Genomic DNA, 25328 nt, shown 5'->3' with positions numbered 1-25328 from the left:
AGCACAATCTATTCGTACTTGTGCAAATGACCCTGAACCTGAAGTTCAAAAGTATGGGTGGCCCAACTCGTGTCGCGGAATGATTGGCAAGCATCATATACAATGCTTTCTCTATTGCACAGGAGCAAGGCTACTGGTCCTGCTTGTGACTAGGAGGAAAGGGGCAGGGTGATGGAGGATGGCGGAGAGTCTAGGCCATCACTCTCTTGCGGCTGAAATATCTCTTCGTACTTCGTAGATTCCCACCTACCTGGGAAACGGTTCCAGGTATGTAGGAGCCATCGCCAAGAGGTACGGACGCGTACACAGCCTGGCAACCACTCGGTACCCAGTTGTACAGTGCACGCGACTTCTTCTCTTTCTTTCCCGCGACACCGTTTCTCGTTGAGGCTCTGTGTCCGCGCTTCGGTCTAATTGGGCGTCCGAGGTTTGCATCCGAGGCCTTGCAGCAATCCTTAAGCCGATATTCGGCGACGTGGCGCAAAGTTCTTCCCGCGTTCCCTCGAAACAAGAGAATGCGGTAGACCGAATAATCAGGCATCCTTGCTGATATGATCATGCTTTTTCTTGATATTCCGGAAGTTCCTTCCGCCTCAACGAGGATCATGGATGATGAAGGCTGGGAGCGGCTCGGAGCTATGGCGGTCATCGTGTTCAAGTGGTCAGGGGGGAAGTCGGACCGGAATGTTCCTTGATCCTATCTATTCCATGGCCAAGCCGTACTTACCGAACCGAACCGTACGAGGCTCGCTGGGTGTCTTCCATAACTCCCACAGCCCGAGACGAATCTATACGAGGGGATGTCGTTCAGAGCTGGTCCTGATATGCGATCCAAGAGAAAACCGTGACTAGGCTGAGTACATGACCCAGACCGCTGTAACGAGATCCAAGCTATCTTCTAAGCCTTGGACTGTTGTAAAATGGTACTGTGAAGGGACTTCATATTGGTCCGCAGAAGCCCAATCGGCACTGAGGAAGTCGTTGATCGAAGTCCATTCTGACCAAGTGGTAGGCTCTCGCAATAATGCAACCGCTCGTTCCAATTGGAGGTTGACAATAAGGTGGGAACTGAAAGACGTATGTGAATGGCCAAGAAGCCAAGAGTCTTCCCACTTGCTCGTGCCTCAGCGTGCCTCGGCGTGTTCGATCCTGCTCCATCTCATTCTGAAAGTGTAAAATGGCTTGTGTTGATGGCCGATGCCGAACGAAAACGACTTGCTGAGGGGTGTATCATGACGAACTCGGCATCAACTTTTCGACATCCAAACCACGATGCCGCCATAAACGATATGAGGAAAGCTAGATGTCCTCCACATGGGCACCTCTCCTCCGACTTCGATGGGTGTCACCTTTGGCCAGGGGCTGGTTGGATGCCAATATGTATTCACAATAGCCCCTTGAAACTCAATCTTCTGGAGAACACTCGTTAGTATCTTCGATAATCATGAAATAAACGCCAAACAACTCCGAGACTTAGGATTATTTAACCAGTGGTATTTTTCAGTTCTCTCGTGTTCTCAAACCCAATGTCGTATTTTTATTATCACCATAATGGCCGCCCCCCTTATCGAGCACCCCCCCTTCCCCGATTGTGAAGGCGCCAGTTGAGATATCAAGATGGGTATGCCGAGTGAACCGGACCCATTTGAATATCATGCGTTCACCTCCATGAAGACAACAGAGAGGTATTCTCAAGAGTCTGAGAGGGTTTCCGACTTCTGCTAGCACAAGTCGAGAAGAAATGCCGGTGACAAAGCGTTCTAGATTACATATGTATCCTCGAGGCAGGTCGAGCAGGATTGGGGGTCCGGCACAAGACCCTACTCTTTTGCCAACCGCCTTGTTGACGGGAACTAGAGCATGGCTCGAAAGGCACGACAGCGTTGACGCAGCTAGTTTCTCCTGTTTCCTCGCCATAGGATCGAGCTCTTGTGTTCTCATATTACCCTCCCCGATCTGGTTGAGCCGAAAGGCAGAAGCGAGAGGGTTTTCAGAGAAAGGGACGGAGCTGTAAGCTGCACGTAGGGAGCGTGATCGTCGTCCTCGAAGAAGAGGAGACCAATGCCTCCAAGAATGCCCTGGACGCTGGAAGATTGATATGGTTCGCACTTGCGTCCCTCGCGAATGATCGCCTGCAGTCAACGCCATTTTCGACTCGGTATTGGAACTCGCTCTGGGACAACCTCTGGGACCCAGCACCCCGACTGGCTAGAGGAGTTGAGTTAAATTTCCATCCAGTCCACTGAACTACGGCCACTGCCATCGGGAGCGGAGACGATTGGACTCTGGGAAAAGGCTGTCGACTGACATGGATGCCTTGGGGTGAAATCGTGGGAGACTCGTCTCGTCTAATAGGAAGGTATGTAAGTCGTTCGGGCATAGTGGCCAATGGCAAGGGGGGAATGACACGAGATTCGATGAGCTCTTAGAGATTAACCAAACATGTCCATTCCAAGATGGCAGAGCTGGCTTTTGCCCACACATGCAGACCTAGTCTTTGGACTCTTGGCATCCCATCTCGACAACCACGTGGGTATATTCCGAGCTTTAGATGAGCCCGCACGGCGCAGATTCCAGCTCCGCTTTTATTGGCGAGCGGTTCATTTCTAGAATGAACAAAATGGTCCATCAGTCAACCTTTCTTGGCAGTGAAGGACATAGACCCAGCAACTGACTGAATGGTTGCTCAGGGAGTGTCTTGAAGGACAACATTGACAGTTGGCGCGGGACGAGAGCAACGTTAGATCACAGCGCGTATGTGTAAGGAAAGACACCAGATCGAGGGGATTTTAAAGGTAAACCAGCGCCGGGACTGCTGGCTGCAAGTGTTGCAATATTAAACCCCAGAGAGGTGTAGAAACCGTCTTCCAATCTATATGGCGTCCCAACTTTTGCCTCATCTGATGTGGTGCAAGGAAGCCTCTGCCATCTATCGCATGACGATTCCTAGGCATGGGAGCTTCACCTAACTCAGCTCGCTAACGAGATTCGAGGCATGACATAGTCTGAACTAGAGGCATCATCCATCATCGGCCATACCCAACCCGTCGGGGATAAGGTAGCGGAGCGGCGGAAAAACCTCTCTTCACACGAGTCGGAGAATGTCAAACGCTGCTACAAGTCTCACACGAGACGAAACGCTGGCGAGAAATAGAAGAAGGAGAGAGGAGCTGCAAGCTGTGTGGTTCGCGTATGGTTGAGACTCGAGAGTATCAAGGTAGCATCCTGGCTGTGGGGGGAAAGGGGGAAAAGGGGGTCAGTGTCGGAAAATAACGTCTTGGTGTGACAGTTTGTCGATCTTCAAGCAAAACTTAATCTCTGCATCTGCTGCGCCGTTCTTCAGCAGCTCGTCCAATGCCACGCGCCGGTTATTATCTTATTTCGCCCTCCTGTACGAGCTCCCTGTAGCAGACAGGGATCAATAAGGTTCTGTAACAAATCTAGACTTTACTTTGGCGACCTTGGCTTTTTGATTCCTTTCTTCGACGAAGCTGCTGCGACACATGCATGTTGGGGTAAGGAATATTCTGGAACACGAATACAATGAATATAGGAAGTGCTTACATAGATATTTCGTTCCTTATCGGGGCAATGTAAGTCCCGAAAAGGGCAGCGGCTGCCCACTTCCAACAATTTTTCATTCGATCTCGAGAAGGAATAAAACTTTACCGGCTCGATGCCGCAGATTTGTCTGGAAAAGGGCCTCTCGAAACAATAGAGGAGAAAACAAAATACGAGCTAGAAATCAACACGGATTCATTCATTTTCCCTTAGTCATTTTATTCCTGCAAACGAGTGCCCTTCGTGTCCTTCGTGACCCCAGTAGATCCCGGTCGCTCACAATACCCTTGTTTTCCCTGACGCACAGCACAGGCGCCGGACAGGGTCGCAGTGCCGGAGGTGGCTCCTCCCGGCAGTCTCCTTGGCACCGAACGGGTTTCAGATCGGTTGGATGAGCACCAAGCGCGACGCCGAACCCGCCTTTTGCCAGCTGCAGATCGCGTCCCAAGCGTGTCTACTTCCGCCTATCTGGATCCGGTATTGGCATCCAAAGGGAAAAGCCCCAGCTTGTTGTGAAGTACGCTCGGGATGCTGTGAAGAAATGTGAAGGAAAGGGGGGGAGGGAGACCAAAAGGGCAATCCTGTACATCGCTTCGCCCCCCCCCTTCTCCATCTGTGATCCTCGCCGTCGCTCGTCGGATCAATGTCCGGATCTCCCCTACGAGGTATTGTTTGCGATTTTCCTTCGTGGCTATCCCAACCGTAGCCGTGTCTCCATTCCTCCTCTCTCCCCTCGTTCCGTCCCTTCTATCTCTTCTCCCTCCCTTAGACTTGGTCTTGAATCCTTACTTTGATCCTACCTTTTCCCGATTTTCCCGCTGTTTTGGACAGCTGTTGCCCGCCTGTCCAGGTCGATCCCGTACCCATGCGGGTTTGGGGAAGAAGAAGTGTTCCTTGTTTCGTTCCCTTCTGAACTTCTCCTCCTCTCATGCCGGACCTGCCAGTTCTAGACTTGGCGAGTCTGAACTTCTAGAGACTACCAATCCACTTTTTCTTCTTCATTCATCCCTTTTTCGTGTCTCTCATTTTCGACTTCTTGGCATCTTCACACAATCTCTCACGTTTCCTTGTCGACCTCGAGCGGCGTATCATCAACTCGTTGGAACATCAACCTCGGCGGCATCGTTGACTTACATTGGAGTCTGTCTGCTTAAGCGTTTTATGCTGGTTGGCATCGCGACGAGGAAGAAAATAATTCTTTCAGCCTTGCGTTACTCTTCTTTACTTACACCTAATTCGGCATGATAGGATAGAGAGTTTGTATCTCTTTTCGAAGCATCCATTCTCCCCAACCAATCTATAAGCACCTCCTCCCGAACCACTTCTTTTATTCGACTCGATGGCATAGTGCGTTTTGGTTTGGAGGAACATATTCACAGACCGAGTCCCTTAGACTCTGTCAATTACTCCACCAATCCGGCCCCGTCTTCCAACGCGTTGGAAGAACATTGACTCGTCACCGAATCCTATCTCGGTACTCGGTGCTTGACGGGAACGGGACCTCTACCAGGCCCAAACACTTATGCAGGTGTTGCGGTTGCGATCTCACTAATCCTCGAAGCAGGATTCTATCTGGAGAAGGGCATCATACTTTCGATCCCCTCTCCTCATAAGAGATTTCAACCTCTTGTACAGCATGGCGACGGCGATCGAGCTTCGACTGCCATGGGTAGTTATTGGTGGCAAGAACGTTACTTACTATCTGGCCATTAGCGCCGTCTTGTTATTGGCCTGGCTTCTTAAGCAGAGGACCTCTCAGTCGAAGGTAGAGGCGCCTTTCTACAAGGCTTCGAGGTTAAAATGGGCCTTCAGTGCCGAGAGTTTAATTCTCGATAGCTACAAGAAGGTGAGTCTAACATTGCAGGTGGCCCAGGCTTCATTCGGCTCGTTGCTTGGCATATGTGGCGGTGCTGCTACTGCTGCCCCTGTTAGAACAGCACTCTGTCCATCAAACATGATATCAGTGATGTATACTAACTGGTGGTGTTAGTTCCGAGATCAAGTATACCAGATCAAGGCGACAGAGGGTGTTCAAGTCTTGATACCAGCGAACTTAATCGGAGAGTTGAAGGGACTTCCTGAAGATGTCTTGAGCGCAACGGAGGCAGTGAGCGAAGTAAGCCGTGTCCGACTTGAAGATTCGTTCCGTTCCCTTCGTTGATCTGCTTCTATTCCTCCAAGAACTAACACCGTATGCTTCCCAGGCGCTTCAAACCAAGTACACAAAGTTTAGTCCCGGCCACAATGGTGAAATGCTCGCGACATTAGTCCGTAAGAGGTTATCCCAGAACCTCGCGCGACTCGTTCCCCAACTCAAGGAAGAACTCGAGTTCATAACCGCCACCGAGTTCCCCGAATGCAAGGGTATGCCGATCTCTCCCTCTGTGCACCAACTTTCTTTCTCTCTTCCACCTATCGCGAGAATAATCTAACATGGTAAATTCCAGATTGGACCCCCTTCAAATTCCAACCCTTCGCCCTCCGAGCCGTCGCCCGCATGAGCGGCCGCGCTTTCGTCGGCCCCTCCATCAACCGCCAAGAAAAATGGATGGACACCTCCATCAACTTCGCCGTGCACGTCTTCGTAGCCGTCGTCAAGCTCCAGCTCTTCCCCGAGTGGCTCCGCCCCCTCGGCCAGCACCTCGTCTCCGAGATCCGCGCCATCCGCCGCGACCTCGACACGGCGCGCCGGCTCCTCGAACCCATCATCCGCGAGAGGTTACGGGACATGGAGATTCCCGGCTACGAGAAGCCGCCCGACGACCTGATCCAATGGCTCCTCGAGGCGCTGCCCGAGAACGAGAAGACGGACATCGCGGCGCAGACGCAGCTGCAGCTGATTTTATCTGCGGCTTCGATCCATACGACGAATAATTTGCTGACGGATTGCATGTATGATTTGGCGGCGCATCCGGAGGTGCAGGATATGTTGAGGGAGGAGGCGTATCAGGTTTTGGAGGTGGAGCAGGGGTGGGCGAGGAAGGACAGCATGGCTAAGTTGAAGAAGATGGACAGCTTCATGAAGGAGGTTCAGCGGTTGTCTGGAAATATCAGTACGATAAATCCTCACTCTCCTCCTCTCGATCAACCCTCTCCTTCGGGCTTCGTTTCATTATCTTCGAGAGAAGAAAAGAAAAGAAAGGTAACTAACACGTCAAACTCTTAGCCTCCTTCATTCGCAAAGTCATCAAGCCCATCGACCTCTCCGACGGCACCCACCTCCCCGCCGGAACCAAGCTCCTAGCCCCACAAGCCGGCTTCTCGCGGGACGCCCGCCACTTCCCGGACCCCGAAACCTTCGACGCCCTGCGCTTCTACAACCTCCGGCGGCAATCCGACGAGGACGCCAACCGCTGGCAGTTCACCTCCATCAACGACACCAACATGAACTTCGGCGCAGGCAAGCACGCGTGCCCCGGCAGGTTCTTCGCCGGCAACGAGGTCAAGATGGCGTTGGCTTACTTCTTGCTGAATTACGACGTGAAGTTGAGGGAGGGGCAGGAGAGGCCGAGGCCTATGATGGTTGTTATGAGTAAAGCGCCTGATCCGAATGTGGAGTTGTTATTTAAGAGGAGGGAAGTCGATGGGTGAAGCGGTATCCAACACTTGGCACTGCAAGGTGATATCAGAGTGAGAGGAAGCGAAGGGAAGGGGAATCTTGGCATCGAAGAGGGCCTGGCGCTCCTTGGCGCCTTTCAAGACCAATTCGCTTCGAGTCCGCAGGCCGCGGGGCCCCATATACAAGGCTACGCTGAGATTGTTGAAGAATCTCGGCGGCTTGTATAAAAGGAGAAAAAAAAATTTGAAAGGATAGGGCAATCTTACACAGCGCCCAATCTTTTCCTGTCTGTTTTTTGTGATAATTGAGATTCAGCATGGAGTTTAGGGTACATACGCATTTCTGGAATCAAGAGAGATGAAGATCCAGAGGGGAAAAGAGCTGCCCGAGTGATAACTCGTTGGCAAGCACTACGTTGTATATACAATACATGGAATACATATATATATATATGCGTGCACCCACCCCGTTACATCCTCATTCTTTAGTGAGTTCTTAACAGGTAACATCGAAGCATGGTTGTAATTTGTGGCAACTTTCTTAGTGACTAGGTTGCGGTGATCTCAGCGAGGGTGGTATAACTCAGGGTATCGAGTGAATATGTTTGGAGATGATGCTGTGATAAGTCCTTTTTCCTTCCAGGGAGTATGCGTGATTGTCCCATCCGAGCCTCTTGGTAGCGATAGCGACAGGCATGATTATGGAGGTAGAAGCGAGTGGAAATGGACATGAGATGGCTACTAGTGTTGTGGCTCCAGGTCCTATAGAGCTGGGCAGGTGTGACAGATGAGCTAATAATTTAGTAGGGCGTCTCCCATCAACGACCATCAAGGCTTCGACGTATTGACGAGTGTTGCCTCCCAGTTAATGCCGGGGGTTCCTTTTCTCAGTTTCGTATATGCCCATATTGCATTATGCTGGGCTCGAGTTGAAGTCGTCTATTTCCACGCCTACAAAACTAGTTAGAACCACCTAGTCCACGTCTAACACGATTAGGGAACTTACCTAGGAAGCCAAAGCATGAGATGATGCCGTCCACGTTGCTGATTACAGTATCTAAACGCTGATCAGGACGCCTCCTATCACTCCTAGTGTATGAGATGAACCGCTGGACTTACTCAAGTCTATAGATGTCTCCTTTGGCCGGCCCCAGGTTGGGGCACATTCACACGTCAAGTTAGAGCGGCGTGTCGAACACCTCGCGCAAGTTGGTTCAAACCCGCCGCTGCATTGGGAGAACAGAGATACCCGGGTTAGCCAATGCCCCCCCTTGAACGAATGTCAAAAGGCCAATTGGGATGAAGATACTCACCTAGCTTTTGCTACTAGCTGGCCTTCCTGGTTCGCTAAACAGTCATTGAGAGAGATGAAGGATGTATGTAACTTCTCCTCATCGTCTCTACACTCGGCCAACATCATGTTCCGGTAAATCGTTGAATTTTCGAAACCGAGGGCCCATCGTGTGCAGTTTGTCCAGAACCCTTGCGCCGTGACGGAGCCCATGGCGAGCCCGAGAATGAGGAGCGAGCGAGCGCAAGACATCTTCCCCCGATATCAATTGGTTCTTGGATGCAGGATAGAATGGGTACTCGGCTTCTGGAAGCAAGGTGGAAGGTGACGAGGAATGTTTCAGCTCTCTCGGAGCTAGCCAAGGGTTCCTGAGCTGCGTGCGTAAAGCCGAGTAGCTAAAGTATACAAGACGCCGGTTATAGATCTTTTTTTCGGATCTGCCCGTCCGAAGGAAGATGTACAGAAATAGGTCGTGTATGTGCGGGTGTGCGGGTGTGTGGGTGAGAGGGTGGGTGAGAGAGAGTCTCCTCTTGCACTGGTTGTTTCGAGCCGTTCCCGGGAATCAGTAAGTAGAACAAAATAGTCGTAAAGACAATTTTTAGAAGACCGGAAAGATCTTAGGCTAGATCCTACATATTATGGTGATTCGGCCATAATGAGAATAGGCGTGGGGATGAAGAGGGAAGCGCGGTGAATATAAATATTCATGCCACCAACCTCCCTTCCTCAAAAGACGCTCCAGGATTCGGTTTACCTGTTTCCTCGGTTTTCCTTCTCAGCGTTCTCCTGATCACGGCAAGCCAATGTCATGATTTATCACGAGGCGGGCGATCTGAATCCATCCTGGGCACCATGGGGCCCAGAATAGATTTCCGCCATGAACGTGATGCTTGAGATTGACAGTTCTGATCCTCCACTCCGAACTCCACTTCCTCGTTACCAGGGTTCTGCAGATATCGAAAAGCTTAACTGGGCACTCACCTGCACCTATTCGAATCGTGCTCTCAAATAGGAGGTAATAGGAAGTCAGGTGGGGAGTGCAGTTAATCAGGCTAAAGAACGGGACGTAGATGAGAGGAGGACTTTCTGCCAATTTGTCAACACTGACCAACCTAATATACCATCTTGTTTAATTTGCTACCCTGGTAGAGAGAGGCAAGTGATTAAGGATAGAATGGGAGAAGAGCCTGTGCGACTCACGAGGTTGGAAGGAGAAGGCCCTTTTGTCTTCAGGATTTGGGGTGCGTGCCGCTCATATCCAACCGAGCCGATGCACCCCAGACTACTCCACGGCCGAAAGCTCCTTTGGTGACTGTTGCCGAGAAATTCCAGTGGAGCACAAAGCTATTCGCTGCAGATGGAGGACGCGGGTCGTTGGAGGTAGATTGAGTATCCCTTGCACTCTGATAATCTTTATTTAGAACCCCCCCCCCCCCGGGGCAAACTCCCTAACAAGATTAATTCCCGAGCCAGCGGCTCTTGAAGGGATGGATAGCAGTGATCAAGACCTCATTTCTGACTGTAGTATTCCATCGGCCTAACACCCCAGTACTGCCTCGAGTGCTAGTCAATGTCTTTGGAGCTCACAGAGTCATTGCGATCCAGTAGCAATATGCAATGACCCTGGAACCGATTGGGGACGAAGCTGTGAACTGCTGGAGGACTCCCCTGAGCCGGAGAGGATGTTAAGCTGAGCGTACCTCGGTAGATTGGCTCTCAGGATTTGGGGGATTATCCAGTTCGAGTTCTCCTCCGATCACCACGCGGCAAGCGAACGAGACTTATAGTAGCAGCTCAAGATGACAATATAGGATCCTACCAAGACGCTGATGGACTCAAATAATCAGAAACCTATAAGGAAGGATAGTGGCATGTCTAAAATAGCTTATGAGCCTCTGAAAGCCGGTAATATAACCCAGGGTGAGGAGAAGATCTGCCACCAGCCCCGGCTTCTATTATTTGGGGGGCAGACTGGCAGAGGGACCAGTTTGTCTGAGCCAGATGAGACGCGTAGGATGCGGCGATTGATTAAACCTGATCTCCAAACAAGCCCTCAGCAATGAGATGTTAATACATAAGTCGGTTTTAGGGCGGAATGACCAACTGCATACAGCTAAGACTTGAAGGATCGTTCGCAGAGCCGAGCTTGATTCCAATCTGAAAATAGCGCAAAACAAGGAGCTTGGGACGGCCGAGCCCGAGAACGTAGCTGGAATAAACAAGCCGTCGGGGGGCCCGCTCATTTTCTCCTTCCCTTTTCATCATTGATTTTATTTTCTTCCGTCTTCTGGGATCTCCTCGATTTCGGGGCTATCCAGGCGCCGAATCAACGGAGGAGGTGGCCCGAGAATTCCGGAGATATCCGGACCTGGCCTCAACTTTTCCGGGTGTCGCATTACCCCGGATTTTTCAGAGGCGGAGACATGGGTGTTCACATTAATTGATAGCTGAATGGCTGTAGATTCTCGAATCTGCATCCAGCACGGACGCATACCATACACGTCGAACACACATACACATAATCTAGAATACACACACCTTCTCTACCATCGCGTCAGAGCACAGAAGGAATCGCAATCACATGTGAATTGATTTCGCCTTCACACAACCCACCCACAGAGTCTTGAGCCGTGACGCTCTTCCCGACTTCGGTCGCCGATAATCTGACGCTAGGAGAGTTAGGAAGGGGCCATCTGAATGGTTCGGGGAAGAACGGAAATGCGATACGTGGTGGGAACTTCGCTTACAATGTACTCGAGTACCTCCCAAGGGAACTGACGCACCTGGACCATCGTGACCTCTCTGGTGGCGTCATCAGCAAGCCGCTGCGACGTCGCCAGCATACACAATACTGTAGGAGAACCTCTACGGGTAGGTGTTATCGGTGGTGGGTATCTACGCCTATTGCGTTCCGTGCCTTCCCTCGGACTGATATCAAGGAGCCGTCCTTCTTCTTATTCCTTCTGGTTTAAGATGCATCGGTAATAAATTAGCGCGTATTGAACCCCAATTGTCTCCCACTTGTCTCCCACTTATGAGATGGCATGAGGTAATGGTATCGGGAGATTGGGCGCGAGATCCAAATTGCTTCTAGGCGGTGACTACCGACGGCAGGAACAGACGATGTCATCGTCAGGCAAGGCTCCGATGTGGAAGGCAGAAGCAAGCCAGCCGCCTGTCTGCGTCCTGACCTACATCATACATATTTGGCGTCACTGTGTCACACCAAGGCAGCTGGAAGGGAAGGGGTCGCGAACATGCATGGTTGGGGAACTGCCAACGCATCAGTTCCAATGATCCCTCTGCCGAAGTTACCGCGTCCAGCATCTCCGTCCACAGAGGCATTGGTTACAGATCTCCAAACTTCCAAACCCTCAACGTTCCTGATGACCTGATACGCTTCAGCGGCTTAAAATCTCAAGAACCAACGATTAAAACCTGTTGGGTTCCGTTGGGTCGCACGATTGCTTCGCCCCTGATGAAAGAGCGGTGACAAGAAGTGGCGTCTAGGCATCAAAGACAAATTTGGAATTTTCCATCCTCTATTTTTCTCTATTTTTCGAGACAATGTTCCTTCCCCAGCCTTGTCCAGCCCGTCAGAAAACTCCTCCCCCCTTCGAAAACTACAATTTTTGGTAAAATCCCACCAGTAGTGCCATGTGATGGACCGCCCGGCATGCAGGAAAACCATCGCCACCAGGAAGAAGGGGAATCTTCCCATTCGCCACCGCTGGAGAGATAGCAAAATTCCTTATAAAAAGGAAAAGAAAAGAAGGAAAATTGCGCATCTCCCATGCGCAAGGAGGATTTGGAAGAACAAATCGCTTCAGGAAGATCTGTCGCCAATGCCTCTTCCAAGAATTTACAATTGCAACAAGGGAAGAAGCGAAAACCAACATTCGTTTCCTCGCTCACCCCTCCCCGTCCCTCGATACCTCCCTCCTCTTTCCTTCTGCCGCTTCGCTGGAATCACTGGCCCCTCTCTATTCGTCCGTCCCTCCACTCTGCGCGTCCCGGGGGATCCCTTCTGATATGCACGATGGGGAACCAATTCTCCGCATTCTCTAGGGGACAGATTTTATTAGGAATGAATGAATCTCATTAAACCACGCGGTATCTGTTCCCCTACGCCGAAACTACGGATATGCAACATCACCCTTGATAAGACCATTGTAAGATTAAAATAGCAAGCCCAGATCACAACATGCAAAGTCGATGATGGCGAAAGTTGTCAAATGACTCAACTCGAGTAACTACTTCTTTACACCCACCCCAATACCTGATTGTAGTTGAGATGTGTTCCAACGGAGGGTTTCGCTCGAATTGAGGGGGTGGTGGCTATTCGAGTTTGAGACCTGCAGGGTGGTGCCTACTGCCTACCTACTGAGGAGAGAGACGACAATCCGACGAAGGCCGAGGAGTGAAGTGGTACAACGAGAGCTGCCAACGTTGAGTCGTCGGTACTTCACTCAAGGTCGAAGATGGTCGAGGACACAGTGTGCTCATGAGAGCCAATCAGCTGAAGCATGACCCTGGAATCCAGCAATCAATGACGAGAGGACCCCGCTGAAGGACGGAGCTTAGCTTGGGTTTCTCGCTGGGCGCCTAACACGTTTCGGGCTCCTGTCTGGAATTTGAATCCAAGAGAGATCTGATCGGTCTCTATTCTGACAGGTCGACGACGGAATTACAATTGCGGGCCGATCCAATCCGGCGCGGAAGCATTGACTGACACTATTCCATTTCAAGGGTCCTTTCTAGATGATAATAGGTTGTGGCGGTTGTAAGTACGAAGTTGAGCATATAAGCCTGTGTTTACTTCGTACATGTTTGAACAATATCAAAATGGAATTTTGCCGCAACGTGTCGGCTCCCAGAGACATAGAAAACCGTGATCATATCCCGAAACCCTCCTTTGTACGCTTTTCCCAACATTATGTCACATCTTGTGGTATGGTATCCAATATTGTCCTCCGCAAACCTTTGCAAAGACTCCGCTCGAAATAGCGCCGCGATGATAGAAAAAAAAAAAAAAAGAAGAAAAAAGCTATAAACAAAAAAGAGCAAACAGAGATTGAAGCGCCGAGGGACCGTCAGTAATCGGCACCCCAAGTTTGAATCAGCTTCGAGTCGGAGAGATCCAGGACCATGCCAAAAATACTGCTGCTCTCTTCCGAAACACCGTACTGCACAGTTGAGGCTTCCGGAAGTCCCACCGACGGCCTCAAGTCGTCCCACCACGTACGGAGGACCTCCTCCTCCCAGGCTCTCACGTCGACACGTTCGGCATCTTCCCCGAGTGTGTTGAGAAGGGTATGCGCCATGAATGGCGATAGCCTCAGTTGGTGATACAGCCATCGGTGTATAAACGCCGAGGTGTTCTTTCGCGGCATGTCCGTGAAGATGCGATCCAGGAACACTTCCTCCTCCGCATTGTCCACCAGCGCAGGTTTTCGTTTGTCGCTCTCGGGTAGATTTTCCGCGTTTTCGAGTGCCTCGCCGGGGAGGATGGGGAAATCTCCAAAGAGATGAGGTTCTTGCGCGAGCAGGCGTGGGAACACGGGGCGGGCAATGGTGTGAGAATAATCTTCTGGGTTGTCAGGTAGATCCATATCCTCTGCCAACTCCGGGTTATCTCTATCGCCTGGGAAGAATTTATGGAGCAGGTAAACCATCTGGAAGGAGAAATGCTTCCGCTTGATGCCCCTCTCTTTACATAGGGCTTTCAAGTGATAAACTCTCGCCTGACATTCGCGTAGATCCTCGGCCCGCTGTCTCTCGTCTTCTGAGAAATTATCCAAAAAGTCCACCTCTTCTTCGTCCAGTCCCGTGACCTCTAAATGCTGAGTGATGTTTATCTTGCTTTCAATGGCCTGTCTGGCGGCCTGAAGCTCATGCCAGCTCTCCTGCGCTAGTCCAAAATCACCGATGGCGGATTGGAATTCTTCATACAGAGGATGGATATCTTCCAGGGGCTTGTCTCTCGCGATGCCCTTTAGCTCGAACGGCACGTCTTCCTCCTTGGCGCCCTTATCGTTTTTCTGGACGGACGAGGTGCCGATTCCTTGATCGTCGGAAACACCTTGCTGTTGAGAAAGAACCGCGAAGAACTGCATCTCCAGGCCCACAACTTCTTGCTCGAGACGGTCCACAGCTAGCTCCTGCGCTTCGTAGTTAAGCTCCAGTGTGCCGTACTCCGACCATAGAGCTTGGGCACCAAGAAGGCTTTTCTCCAAGTTGTTTCTCAGCCTCGGCAGGAGCTGGCGAATAATTGTCAACATCTTATTGTCAGCCTCGATTCTGCGGCGCCGCAACTCTTGCAAGGCTAAACGGTCCTTGACCATATCCTGCCTTACTTCGTACAGATTCTGTCGCTTCTGTCTTAGATTTGTCCACAATTTTTGAATTTCATGGCCCGCCGCCTGCTGTGGAATTGTCTGGCTCGTTGTCTGGGCAGATGGGGCCATCCGCCTTTGTTCTTCGAGCTGGGCTACAGTATTTGCAATCGAACGGGTCATGTCGATCTTGGTCCTAGATCTCGAACGCGAAGGTCTAGTTTTACGATGCCGGGCCGGATAAGTTGGTGGGAATTGGGCTGATTCACCGTTACTACTAGAGTCGTCGTCGCTCGAAGCGTGTTCGTAGGGGAGACGAATTTTTCGCCGAAGGGGTGCGACCCTGCGTGGTGTGGGACATTGTATGGGTCTTCCATTCGCGGTCAAACCCACATCACGACCTGGAGATGACGGCGGAGGAGGCGGCCGTTTGTGTTGGCTGCCTTGAGAGTTTGGCGGCCGGGTAATATGAGACTTGGCGTCTGAGGCAGAGAAGTCGGGAGGTTGCGGAGTCGAGGAAGGGATAGGAGGAGGAGGAGGAGGGTCAGGAAGTTGTGGAGTCGAGGGAGGGAGCGGAGGGGGAGGGGGAGGAGGCGGTTCTGGTGTTTTTTGTCGACGTGGCGGACGTGGTGGCGGCGGAGAGTAGGTCGAGGCTCGAGGAGGAGGTGGAGGAGTCTTCTTTGGGGGAGGTGGTGCTGGAATTTCGGAATCGACTAAGTTCCGTGGGGATGAGCCCGAGCGAGGTCGCGAACGAGGCGGTGGGGATGAAGGTGGATTGGGATTTTCCTGATGAGGTCCCCTGCGACGTGGTGGTGGTGTTTTGGCAGCCGGGGGAGCCTTCTCGTGAGGACGTGGACGTGGTGATCGTCGAGGGGGGGGAGAGTCTCGAGATGTCGGAATAGGTAGGTCATGGTTTCTGCGGGTATCTTCTGGGGCGCAAATTGTCGCGGCGTCGTCGTCCGAGCTGGGATCATCTTCAGGCCAAATGGGGTGATTGAAATCAGGCGCGACCTTGTTCAGAGATGTCATGGCAACCGGTGCTCTCGACATTAAGTCAGTCATGACGGCGCCCGGGGGTCATGGCGAGCGAGGCAAAGATTCATCCAAAGTGCCTCATCAAATATTAAAGGGGTACCAAAGAACAGAAGGGAAAGTGTTTGATAGTTATGCGGAACGTAGGATATCACTGAGCTGAGGTTGAAGAAGCGTGTGAGCGACGATAGCTTCGAGCTTAGATTGATGCTTGGGATGTGGAGAAGTGAGGCGAAAGTCTTAGCGTCTTCGATGATTGGCTTCGAGCTCTCCTTGTCCTCACGTTCCAACTGCCATTGATAACATGAGGCGGCAGGTGGGTCCGCGCTAACCAGAGTTATGGTTCCACCCAACCGAAAGGTGGACTTGCCAAATTAAAAGATATTTAAACCTCAGGCATAAAGCCTTCTCTTCGCCTACACAGTACATAATCTTATCCACACTGTAAGAAGCAACGACGGAGATCAGTCTTCTTGTATCCTCGACTTCGCGGTGCCACCCCGCTTTGTACCTGGTAAACCCAAGTGCAGGAAACTTGGACTTTCCCCATATCAAGTTGAAATCCAATGAACTCGGCCACTCGTCCCGCATCTACTTCGTGTGCTTCTTTACGATCCTGCGAAGGCCCATTCATTCGGCGAATCGTGTTACTCTGCCTACGCAGGCTCCGCTGTAACGTCTCTCTGTACTTACTTTACTTACTTCGTAGTGTAATAAAATCTATACAATCATTCCTCTTGCCCGTAGCCTTCTCCGAGTAGGACTACCTCGTCTTTTACCCACCCCCCCAAAACCCTTTTTATCCCCCTCACCAAGGCTGCTTTGCTCGCGGGAACGACTTGAGTCACCAGCAACGCCGCCATCGGGATTCCTTGCACTGCGTTATCGCTTCTCCTGCACCCTCCTACCTAACGATCCAAGAAATCCCAGGCGCATCTCCAATCTGCTCGAACCCGAGCCTTGCAGGAACGCTGCACAGTTCAGCACGAGATACTCGCAGTGTTTCCCTCGCGCTTCTTCCCTTATTCTTCCCCCCCCCCACCTTGGACAGACTCCTTTCCCCTCCCGGCATGGGCACCCGATGCACCGAGGGATGCCCAACTTTAGCCGTGAGCAATTGAGGTATAATCTCACTTCAAGAGCGTCAACATTTTTTTTTTCTATCACACTCCTCTAGACCTGCTGTCCGGTGCCTCCTTGTGGCTAACAATTATTCTAGCCGGTCTTAGACTACCACCTTACCTTCCAAGTCAAGGACTTTACCTATTCTCGGTTGATCGACTTTCAAGATCCGTCTACACTCCTGGTACATTCGGATTGGTTTCCAGTCAACGACCCTCTCTTGGGAAAACCCCTCCGCTGTATCCACACGTCAGATAACGGACGTTCCATCTCGCTGGCTGGGAAACGACCTCTATTCCCATGCTTTCTCGGTGCCGTATCGTATTCTTGGAACGGATAAACATCGAGACAGTTTTATTGTAAAGCTGCGACTATGAAGAAATGAGGAAATCTTCATATATGAAAGGGAGTGTTGGGTGGAGTGCTTGGGGGGGTTGGGTCTGGTCGAAAACGTACAACCGATATTATCGTCAGCGCCAGGACAGCCTAGGTAGGGTATTCGAAGTTACCAAACGTCGTGGTCACTCGTCATCAGAATGGCATAAACAGCTAACACAACATGTGTACCCATGACTAGGTAACATCGAGACCGAGTGGGGCCCTGTCTACGACGAATCGAGCGATGATGGTGATGATGTTCCACGGCAACAAAACGAGGATGAGGTCAATGATGTCGCTGAACAGTTAGGGAATGCTGGTTTAGAGTCAGGCGAGGAAGATGCCGAATCAGATGATGACCAGGATCGTAAGTACCTTTCATCATCGTCCTCCCCGGCCCCCTCTGAATATGTTGTGTAGCTCTGTCACTAACATAGCACTTAGCGGAGTATAACATCTCTTCTTCAAGCCATGCCCAGAGTTCAAGGACGGAAAAGACCAAGAGAGAGAAGCGAGAGAAAGAGAAGGTGAGATCTAAAGGGAAGAGCAGAGAGGATGAAAGAGAAAACCCAAAAGATAAGCATCGTAAGACCAAGGGCAAAGGTACGGACAAGAGGAGCAGTAAAACCAAGGCCAAATCTCCGAAAGAAGGAGAACCAGAGAAGGACAGGAAAGGAAAGCGACGGCAGCACCGCGACGGATCAGATGATGAGCCTGACGAAGACGGTATGCTCTCTTCCCCTTCCAACACCTGCTACGTTTTACCCACCCCATTAGCGCTACCTGGCTAACCCACACCTCATAGACGCGGGATATGGCGACTACCCAGACTATGGGCAGAGTAGGCATCATGGGCACTACTGTGACGAGATCAAACTAAAGGCTAACTGCGATTGCTAGGGTCGACGGAAGGATATCCCGCATTCGACCACACAGGTGAGTAATTCTACCCATTCTCATCAATCGACCTAGAATGAGCCTCCTTAGGTCTGTTCGTACTAACAGAAGTTCAGAGGGCGGCTCCTTTCCACAACAACAAGACGACCATGATGACGGGAACGATGATGGGAACGATGACGAGGATGTGGGAGCCGACTTTCCCGAGGAAGAGATACGGAGAGCAATGAACGCTAGTCGGCAGCCAGGAAGAGCAGGGGGGCCCTCTACTGGAGAATATCCACGTATGTATCTCAGCTCCGTTAACTCTTGGAGAAAGATGTTTCTAACATGATATGCGAGCCACAGCTTCCGAAAGTATCAAAACGGATCATGATCATATTGCAGGCGGTTCTGAGCTTGAGACCGTAGATCCTCGTATGAAACCCACCCACCCATTTCATACGGCCAACATTGAGAAGTGGGTAATTTCTAATCTTGGCTCGTTTAAACAGGTTACAAAGTCGAGCCGTCCCACAAATTCCAGCCTGGGGAGGTTTGTTCGCCTCCATCTGTGTCTTTGATGAGCAGTCTGCTAAATCCCAGTGCAGGTTTTCAAAGTCTTTTGGCCAGAGCCCACCGGGGAATCAGGTCATAAAGCGCCTTCGGTTTCTGAGAAGAGAGAAGTATCGGATTTCTATCGCGGCAGAGTCTACGCTGGTTACAGACGATTCGTCGTGATAGGCAATGACTTCGGCCATTGCACTTGCGTGTAAGTCGAGCTTCTACTCAACGTGTAATTTCCCAAGAATCACGCATGGCACAGAGACAGCTGACTGATTATGTCTAGCCCTATCTTTACATATGGAGGCCAAGCGTGCAGGAAGCGAGGAGTCAAGCCCGAAAAACACGGAATTGCCCTCCAACTTGGCCACAAGCCAAGACTTGTACCTGGTGAGCCTAGGCCCGGCATGCCGACTGTCAAAGTCAAAATGCTCGCCGAAGGCGAAGGGCTTGCCTGGCAATCGCGTATAAACTACTCGAAGCTGATCACCGTTGAGCATAACGTCAAGGTGTTCTTCATCGGTAGAATAGTCGACGAAGACTACGATTACGTTTACGATTCCGTCAATAGGTGTTGGGAACAAAAATCCTTCCGCAGAAAGAGGCACTAGAGAAACCCTCGCCTCTGAATAAGGATGGGCCATTACTGTCGGGTCCCTCTGCAACCTTTCCACGTTCGCCGCCCGCATTCCACGCGTGCGGTTTTTTTAGTGGTGTCTGTTGGGCTCTCGAGCATGAGGCTCAGAAAATCAGAACCACGACACACGATTTATTACGATTTACACACACATATATACGTTGGGCAAGCGGCCGGGGCTATTCCGGTAGCTTGCCGTCAGCCTCTTGATGGCATTTCCGCTGTTCTTTCCCAAGACAGTGACCATCATTTCATCCCCGCGGCTCCTCTTTGAGAAAGATACTCTTGGCCATGAACCTAATGGCCACCGATAACACCAAAACATCCTTGAATGTGTCAGCCGCATTTCGGCACGGCCGAGGATGAGATTTAACGATATTTTGCACCTCGGCTGGTTAGTTTTGCACATCATCCTCGATCAAGCGATATATCTCCAGGTCCAGGAAGACTGACAGACTACGGCCGTAGGTTTATGATTAATACGGCATCATTCCCTCTTCATATTGTTGTTCTCATCTATCTCTCTATGTCTTTGTCAATCTAAATCTAGCACACGATGAGTCGTTCATTTCCCTGATATCAGGGTCACGTTTCCTTGCTTTTTTACCGTTCCCCTGGCATGATGTTTATACGATTTCTCTATACTTTATTACTTCTTTTGTTCTTGTGTCTTTCTTTTTTTTTTTTTTTTTTTTTCTTTTGGAGCATGCTCAATATCATAATGGAACCCATCTTCCTCCATCACTTCTCTCTTTCTTTTCCTCCCTTTTTCCCTCTTCCTTTTATGGGGGCGCTACGGTCTGACGAGACTGCTTTAATGTTGCCAATCTTTCTACTGTTTTCCCTTCACATCTCTTTTCAACAGTCAAGCATCATTAAGTTTCATAGATATCTTAAATTGTGCATCTGGATATGCTGTGTCTTGGAATAGTCTAGAGGTTAACTTGACTGTGTCGTTCTCATGCCCATTGATGTTTGTGATCCTAGTGAGGTTGAGATTTACAGAGGACAGAAAGTAATGAGAATCAATATTGATCAAATGAAGAATTGGGCAGACAATTACTTCGTCATTCAACAGAAGTGAGACTTGGAATTGTCACTATCTGATTGCAACCTTGATGAAGCCCGTCCATCGTCGTCGGTTCCCCTCAATCTTGATGACTAAACATCTCCTCTGGCTGTGCCTCGGTACATCCCACGGAGCACCTTCCGTCATGGGACGTCGTCATATCACCATTGCTGGGACCTCCGAAAGAGTAGAAAGAAGCCGAGGGATCTTGGGGTAGCTCCGTGCCTTAGCTTCTACTAAAACCTACTTGCGCCAAGCATACCTCTTTATCGCCGTCGCTGGTGGAAGCACATAAAGTCCGGGGAAGTTCGATGCAATTGTAACCCACCGGAGAGTTGTCCCCACCCTTTCTTGTTGACGCAATTCAGGAACCTCCATATCTTGATCGATTCCCCCTTCTCAAATCTAGAAAATTTCCAATTTCTTTTGGTTGATTCGAAGTAAAGTACAGCTGCAGTCTTGTCTTATCCCCACTCCGCCGATCATGTCCGACGTAGATCTCCACGATTTCCCTTCCCTCTTCTCCCTCAAGGGCAAGGTCGCCGTCGTGACTGGCGGCTCTCGAGGTCTCGGTCTCCATGCCGCCTCAGCGTAAGTCAACCCCATATACTCTTCCCTCAATTACGCATGAATTGCAGCCCGGGGAAAAAGAAAAAAAGAAACCCAAACATGGCAAACCAGCTAAAACCTTGGATAATCACACAGCCTCCTCCAAGCCGGCGCCTCCAAAGTCTTCATCACATCCCGCAAAGCCAAAGCCTGCGAAGAAGCAGTCGCAGCCCTCAACGCGCTCCCCAACAAAGCCCCCAACGCCATCGCCATCTCCGTCCCCGCCGACGCCTCCAAAGAAGCCGGCATCGCCCACCTCGTGCGCGAAGTCTCCAAGCACACCGACCACGTCGACATCCTGCTCGCCAACGCGGGCGCCACGTGGGGCGCGCCCTTCGATTCGCACCCGGACGAGGCCTTTGCCAAGGTCATGGACCTTAATGTTAGGGGCGTGTTTAATACCGTGAAGCTGTTCGCGCCGCTGTTGCAGAAGAACGCTACGGCTGAGGACCCTTCGAGGGTTGTTGTTACGGCTAGCGTGGCGGGGTTGGGTGTTGGAACGTTGGGGAAGCAGGGGACGTATGGGTACTCAGCTAGTAAGGCTGCTGTCCTTCATTTGGCGAGGAATCTTGCGCTCGAGTTGGGGCCAAGGCACATTACTGTTAACTCGATTGCGCCGGGGTTCTTCCCTAGTAAGATGGCTAATGGGTTGCTTGCGCTTTCGGGCGGCGCGGATAACATTGCCAAGAAGAATCCTCTTGGGAGGCTTGGTAGACCGGAGGACATTGCTGGCGTTATCGTCTATCTTACGAGTAGGGCGGGCGCTTACATCAATGCCGAGGTGATTGCGCTGGATGGTGGTAGCCTCTGGGATAGGGGCCAGCTCCAAGTGGAACCTAAGCTCTAAAGAGCCAATGTTCTATATCCTGTACATTTAAATCACATAGGAACGGGAAAGGCTTGGTAAATCTGAAATGAGTTCAAGCCACAAGGATACAAGTACTGCCTGAGATCTTCGGATAGTTTGACATGGCGATTCGCTGAACTCCTCTAAGCCCGCCCCATTCTATCACCCTACTATCCCATGAACCTATGGATGCGACGGAAATACCTCCCTTGAAATCGCGCCCCCACATCATAATCACGAAAGGAAAGAAAAAGAAGAAAATTACAGTAGATGAAGAGAACGAGAGTGCATCCCCCTCAAATCATTCCCGAAAGCAAAAGGAGCAAGGATGGTGCGCGGATGCTGAATTTATAGCGGCTTCCGGGCTACCCACGTGCTCGCACGATACACCGTCTTCAACATGGAATCAGCATCGTGGATGTAAGGCGCCTCGACGCCCATCTCCCTCGATTCAACAACAAAGCCAAGCTTTTCAACGAGCGCCATGACCTCATCGTCCGCGAGTTCGAAACTTCCGGGGTCCGCGATACCTGAAGAGTTCTTATAGTCATGTTCTCCATCACCGTCATCATCGAGCCCGTGATTACCGGGAGCATGATTCTCGAAATGCCAGAGGAGGGGTCCGACATTTATGAGAATGCCACCGGGCTTAAGACAACTGAAAATGACGCCAAGGTAGCGGATCAGGTTCGGAGCGGTATCGAGGAAGAACACGGCCGCCACGGCGTCGTAGTGCTCCCGGTGTTCATGGTCGCCGTACAGACAGAGGAAATCAGCAGCGGTCATGGACATTGTTCCAATGTTGCTGGATTGCATTAGGGCCGTGCCCGGGTGGATGTCGGGTACGCTGTATCCTCGGAGGTGGTTCTCTCTCGTTTGATGGTTAGAGAAGGCGTGGATCCAGGGGTATATAGTGTGTTTTCCCGCCCGTTCGCAAAAGTTGAGGATGTAAGAAGATGCGAGGAGTTGGTGATACGATATCTCGTTTCCCTCAGCATGATACCCGTTTTTTGCAAGGTCAAAGACCAGTCGGCCGAGACCAGCTCCAGGAACTAGGACCCTCAACCCCGAGTTCTCGGGAGCCCTAGCCCTTTCCTTTTCCAAGGCGCGCATGACGGGACCGTAAGACTTTTCCCTCTCCGACGCGCCCTCAGCAGACCAGTCCCGGAAGAACTGCCGTAACGTACTCCTCGCCTTGTCAATGTCGCCGTGCTTAGCAACGCCGACCCATTCCTGCGGCATGGATACATCGTCGGCCTCGGGATTCTGCGAGGGGTCATTGAAGGAATGGAGACCATGCTTCGCGATGGCCTTGGCGAGGTCGGCGTTTATGCCTATCGCATCATCCACCTTGCTTAGCGTCTCTAGGAAGTTGAAGGGAGGTGCCGCGAGCATCTTCCACTGAGCATCGGGGAGGGCATAGAAGGATTGCCTCCGGAGATGCGTGACGTTGAAGCGTGCTACCTTTTCATATTGCCTGTAAGATTACGTTAGCCCCTGCGGTGATATTACATGCCGAATGGGCTAGTGATGGGTCGGTATCATCTGGACCATATCGGAGTTGAGCCCATCTCAGACGAGTTTGAGTGGAGGGTTCTGGTGGGGCAGGACTTTTCTCGAGCTTTTTTTTGTTGAAGTTGAGGAGGGGTTCAGACTCACATATAAGAGTCCAGAGCAGTAAAGAGCACCCTCAGCTCTTCCGGGTCTTCGAGAGGATTGTCCACTTCATCCCACTCATGCCCGTTTGCCATATCGATGCGAAAGTATGAAGCTATCCGCGGCTGACGATTGGAATTAGTATTAAACGAAGATTGGGTATGTTTGGAGAAGTGAGACTGTTTGGGTAGGTGATCTGTTGATCTTTCTAATGGTGGTGGCGCTGTGGCAAGAGCTGCCGTCTTGGTGGGGTGTTGCCCATCATTATTGTTGTCTTGCCGTCGCGGGGTGCTTATCGCGCTGGGAGACATGTTGAGGGAGGGCGGGGGATTGTTAATTGGTGAGCAAGATGTCACAAACGGGGGGGATCGAATTAGGATTCAGGAGTGGCTTGGAAGAGGAAATTGTCATAGCGGAATTTGGGATTGAAGTCGATATCAGAATAACTATATTACTTACACCTTAGGATATTACCTTTTCTTTATTTTCTATTTTTAATCTTCAGAAATGAATACTTCTACTTTTACTCTCTATTGTCGAAAGATGAATTAACGATATTTTTATAAGAATATTATTATACAAAATTTAAAATATATTGACAATTCCCCATGGAAAGACGAGAGATCTGTGAAGATTTCTCAATGTTGAAGTGGGCATCGAGATACCCCACCACATCAATTAGCCCTAAATTTGCCGCAGGGAGTATCCACTTTGGCTTGACTCTCACTGCAAGGCAAGAGCAGCTCAGGCCTCGCACATGCAAGCAAACAAACGGGAGACCCAGCTTCACTCCATGCGCACGGAGCCTTACTCGCCAGGCCCGAAGCACTGAGACATTTGGGTCCCTCACGGAGAGTGCTCGGCTGACTTCAGTGTTGTCTAGAGCTCGGAATCTTGAGTTGAGTGCTCCAAGCCCGATACAACGAGAGCTAGCTTTAGCGAGGTCGAGTATACAGTCAACTTGCTCAAGACCCGCCATATCGAGAACTCCAGCGGCTTAGTCCCTTTTCTCGGTTTTCTCAGCGCCCTAACTTCGTTGTTTTCTACGCAGGAGGGACTAGCGTAAAGCATTGATTTACACATCCACCCACTTGGTTCTTCAAAAGAGCGAGCCGGCTCCTCGGTCCTCGAAGGAGACCACTTGTACAAGATGACGGGCCACACAAGTGAAGTTATCGAGCTCTCGTTCCCGCTGCCTCGGGCTCTAGATACTCGCATATACGCGCACTTGACTATCAGAGAGAAATCCATCGTCGTTTTCGTCACCACATCTACCACGGATGATCTCTCAACCCCTCCTTCCATGGGCTCATTTGTCTATGCCATTCCAGATGCAAGTCGTCTCCCTTCAAAGCACAGGTTCATGTCCTTTCTCGAGCTCATTCTAACACGCCTTACAGAAATTCAATCCTAACCAACCCATCTCTACTCCCATCTATACCCAGGAGTCGAATCTGGAGTTTGCTACGCGCATAGCCAAGCTGCTGGCCAGAAAGACTCAGCTCCCCACCTACGTCGGAAGCTCGCTCAACCTGTCCAACATGGGAATGGGCGGAACCCCCGAAGAGGAAATGGAGGCGTTCAAAAAGGTCATTGACGTAATCCTCTCCAAGACACAACACATACTCAAGCCTTCTGATGCTACTTCGGTAGCGAATGGCCCTTCCTCTTAGATGCAGAACAGAATTTTGCTGCCTTTGATCGAGGAAGGTTGATACGCAACTAGGCAGCGTCCCTTCCTCGGGATAATAACGAATGTCAAACTGTCAAACAACCGTGGCCCCACCAATAAT

The 25328-nt window shown here is 50.8% G+C and overlaps 5 protein-coding genes and 1 pseudogene across 5 annotated transcripts; 4 read left to right on the top strand and 2 right to left on the bottom strand.

Moving 5' to 3' along the window:
- Positions 1–5197: 5197 nt before the first annotated feature.
- SAPIO_CDS0539 (Cytochrome P450) lies at positions 5198–7152 on the top strand (the record flags this gene model as incomplete). The annotated part of the gene is made up of 5 exons (XM_016783294.1): positions 5198–5488; positions 5552–5677; positions 5766–5925; positions 6009–6614; positions 6728–7152. The coding sequence occupies 5 exons, from the start codon at positions 5198–5200 to the stop codon at positions 7150–7152; spliced, it is 1608 nt and encodes a 535-aa protein (XP_016646494.1).
- A 6351-nt stretch (positions 7153–13503) lies between these two features.
- SAPIO_CDS0538 lies at positions 13504–15774 on the bottom strand (annotated as a pseudogene; the record flags this gene model as incomplete).
- A 1506-nt stretch (positions 15775–17280) lies between these two features.
- Positions 17281–19328, top strand: SAPIO_CDS0537 (uncharacterized protein; the record flags this gene model as incomplete). Its single annotated transcript, XM_016783293.1, has 10 exons — positions 17281–17389; positions 17477–17644; positions 17722–18003; positions 18083–18118; positions 18178–18213; positions 18291–18458; positions 18523–18591; positions 18669–18709; positions 18765–18925; positions 19004–19328. 10 exons carry the CDS (start codon positions 17281–17283, stop codon positions 19326–19328), a joined length of 1395 nt encoding a protein of 464 aa, XP_016646493.1.
- A 1579-nt stretch (positions 19329–20907) lies between these two features.
- SAPIO_CDS0536 (Rhamnolipids biosynthesis 3-oxoacyl-[acyl-carrier-protein] reductase) lies at positions 20908–21879 on the top strand (the record flags this gene model as incomplete). The annotated part of the gene is made up of 2 exons (XM_016783292.1): positions 20908–21014; positions 21129–21879. 2 exons carry the CDS (start codon positions 20908–20910, stop codon positions 21877–21879), a joined length of 858 nt encoding a protein of 285 aa, XP_016646492.1.
- A 348-nt stretch (positions 21880–22227) lies between these two features.
- SAPIO_CDS0535 (uncharacterized protein) lies at positions 22228–23846 on the bottom strand (the record flags this gene model as incomplete). Its single annotated transcript, XM_016783291.1, has 2 exons — positions 22228–23356; positions 23539–23846. 2 exons carry the CDS (start codon positions 23844–23846, stop codon positions 22228–22230), a joined length of 1437 nt encoding a protein of 478 aa, XP_016646491.1.
- An 839-nt stretch (positions 23847–24685) lies between these two features.
- SAPIO_CDS0534 (Uncharacterized protein) lies at positions 24686–25208 on the top strand (the record flags this gene model as incomplete). The annotated part of the gene is made up of 2 exons (XM_016783290.1): positions 24686–24850; positions 24936–25208. 2 exons carry the CDS (start codon positions 24686–24688, stop codon positions 25206–25208), a joined length of 438 nt encoding a protein of 145 aa, XP_016646490.1.
- Between the last annotated feature and the right edge of the window lie 120 nt (positions 25209–25328).

The sequence above is a fragment of the Scedosporium apiospermum genome (assembly GCF_000732125.1).
Source record: "Scedosporium apiospermum strain IHEM 14462 chromosome Unknown SEQ_SAPIO_0022, whole genome shotgun sequence".
In the NCBI taxonomy this organism is placed as follows: domain Eukaryota; kingdom Fungi; phylum Ascomycota; class Sordariomycetes; order Microascales; family Microascaceae; genus Scedosporium; species Scedosporium apiospermum.
This window is presented reverse-complemented; position numbering and strand designations above follow the sequence as displayed.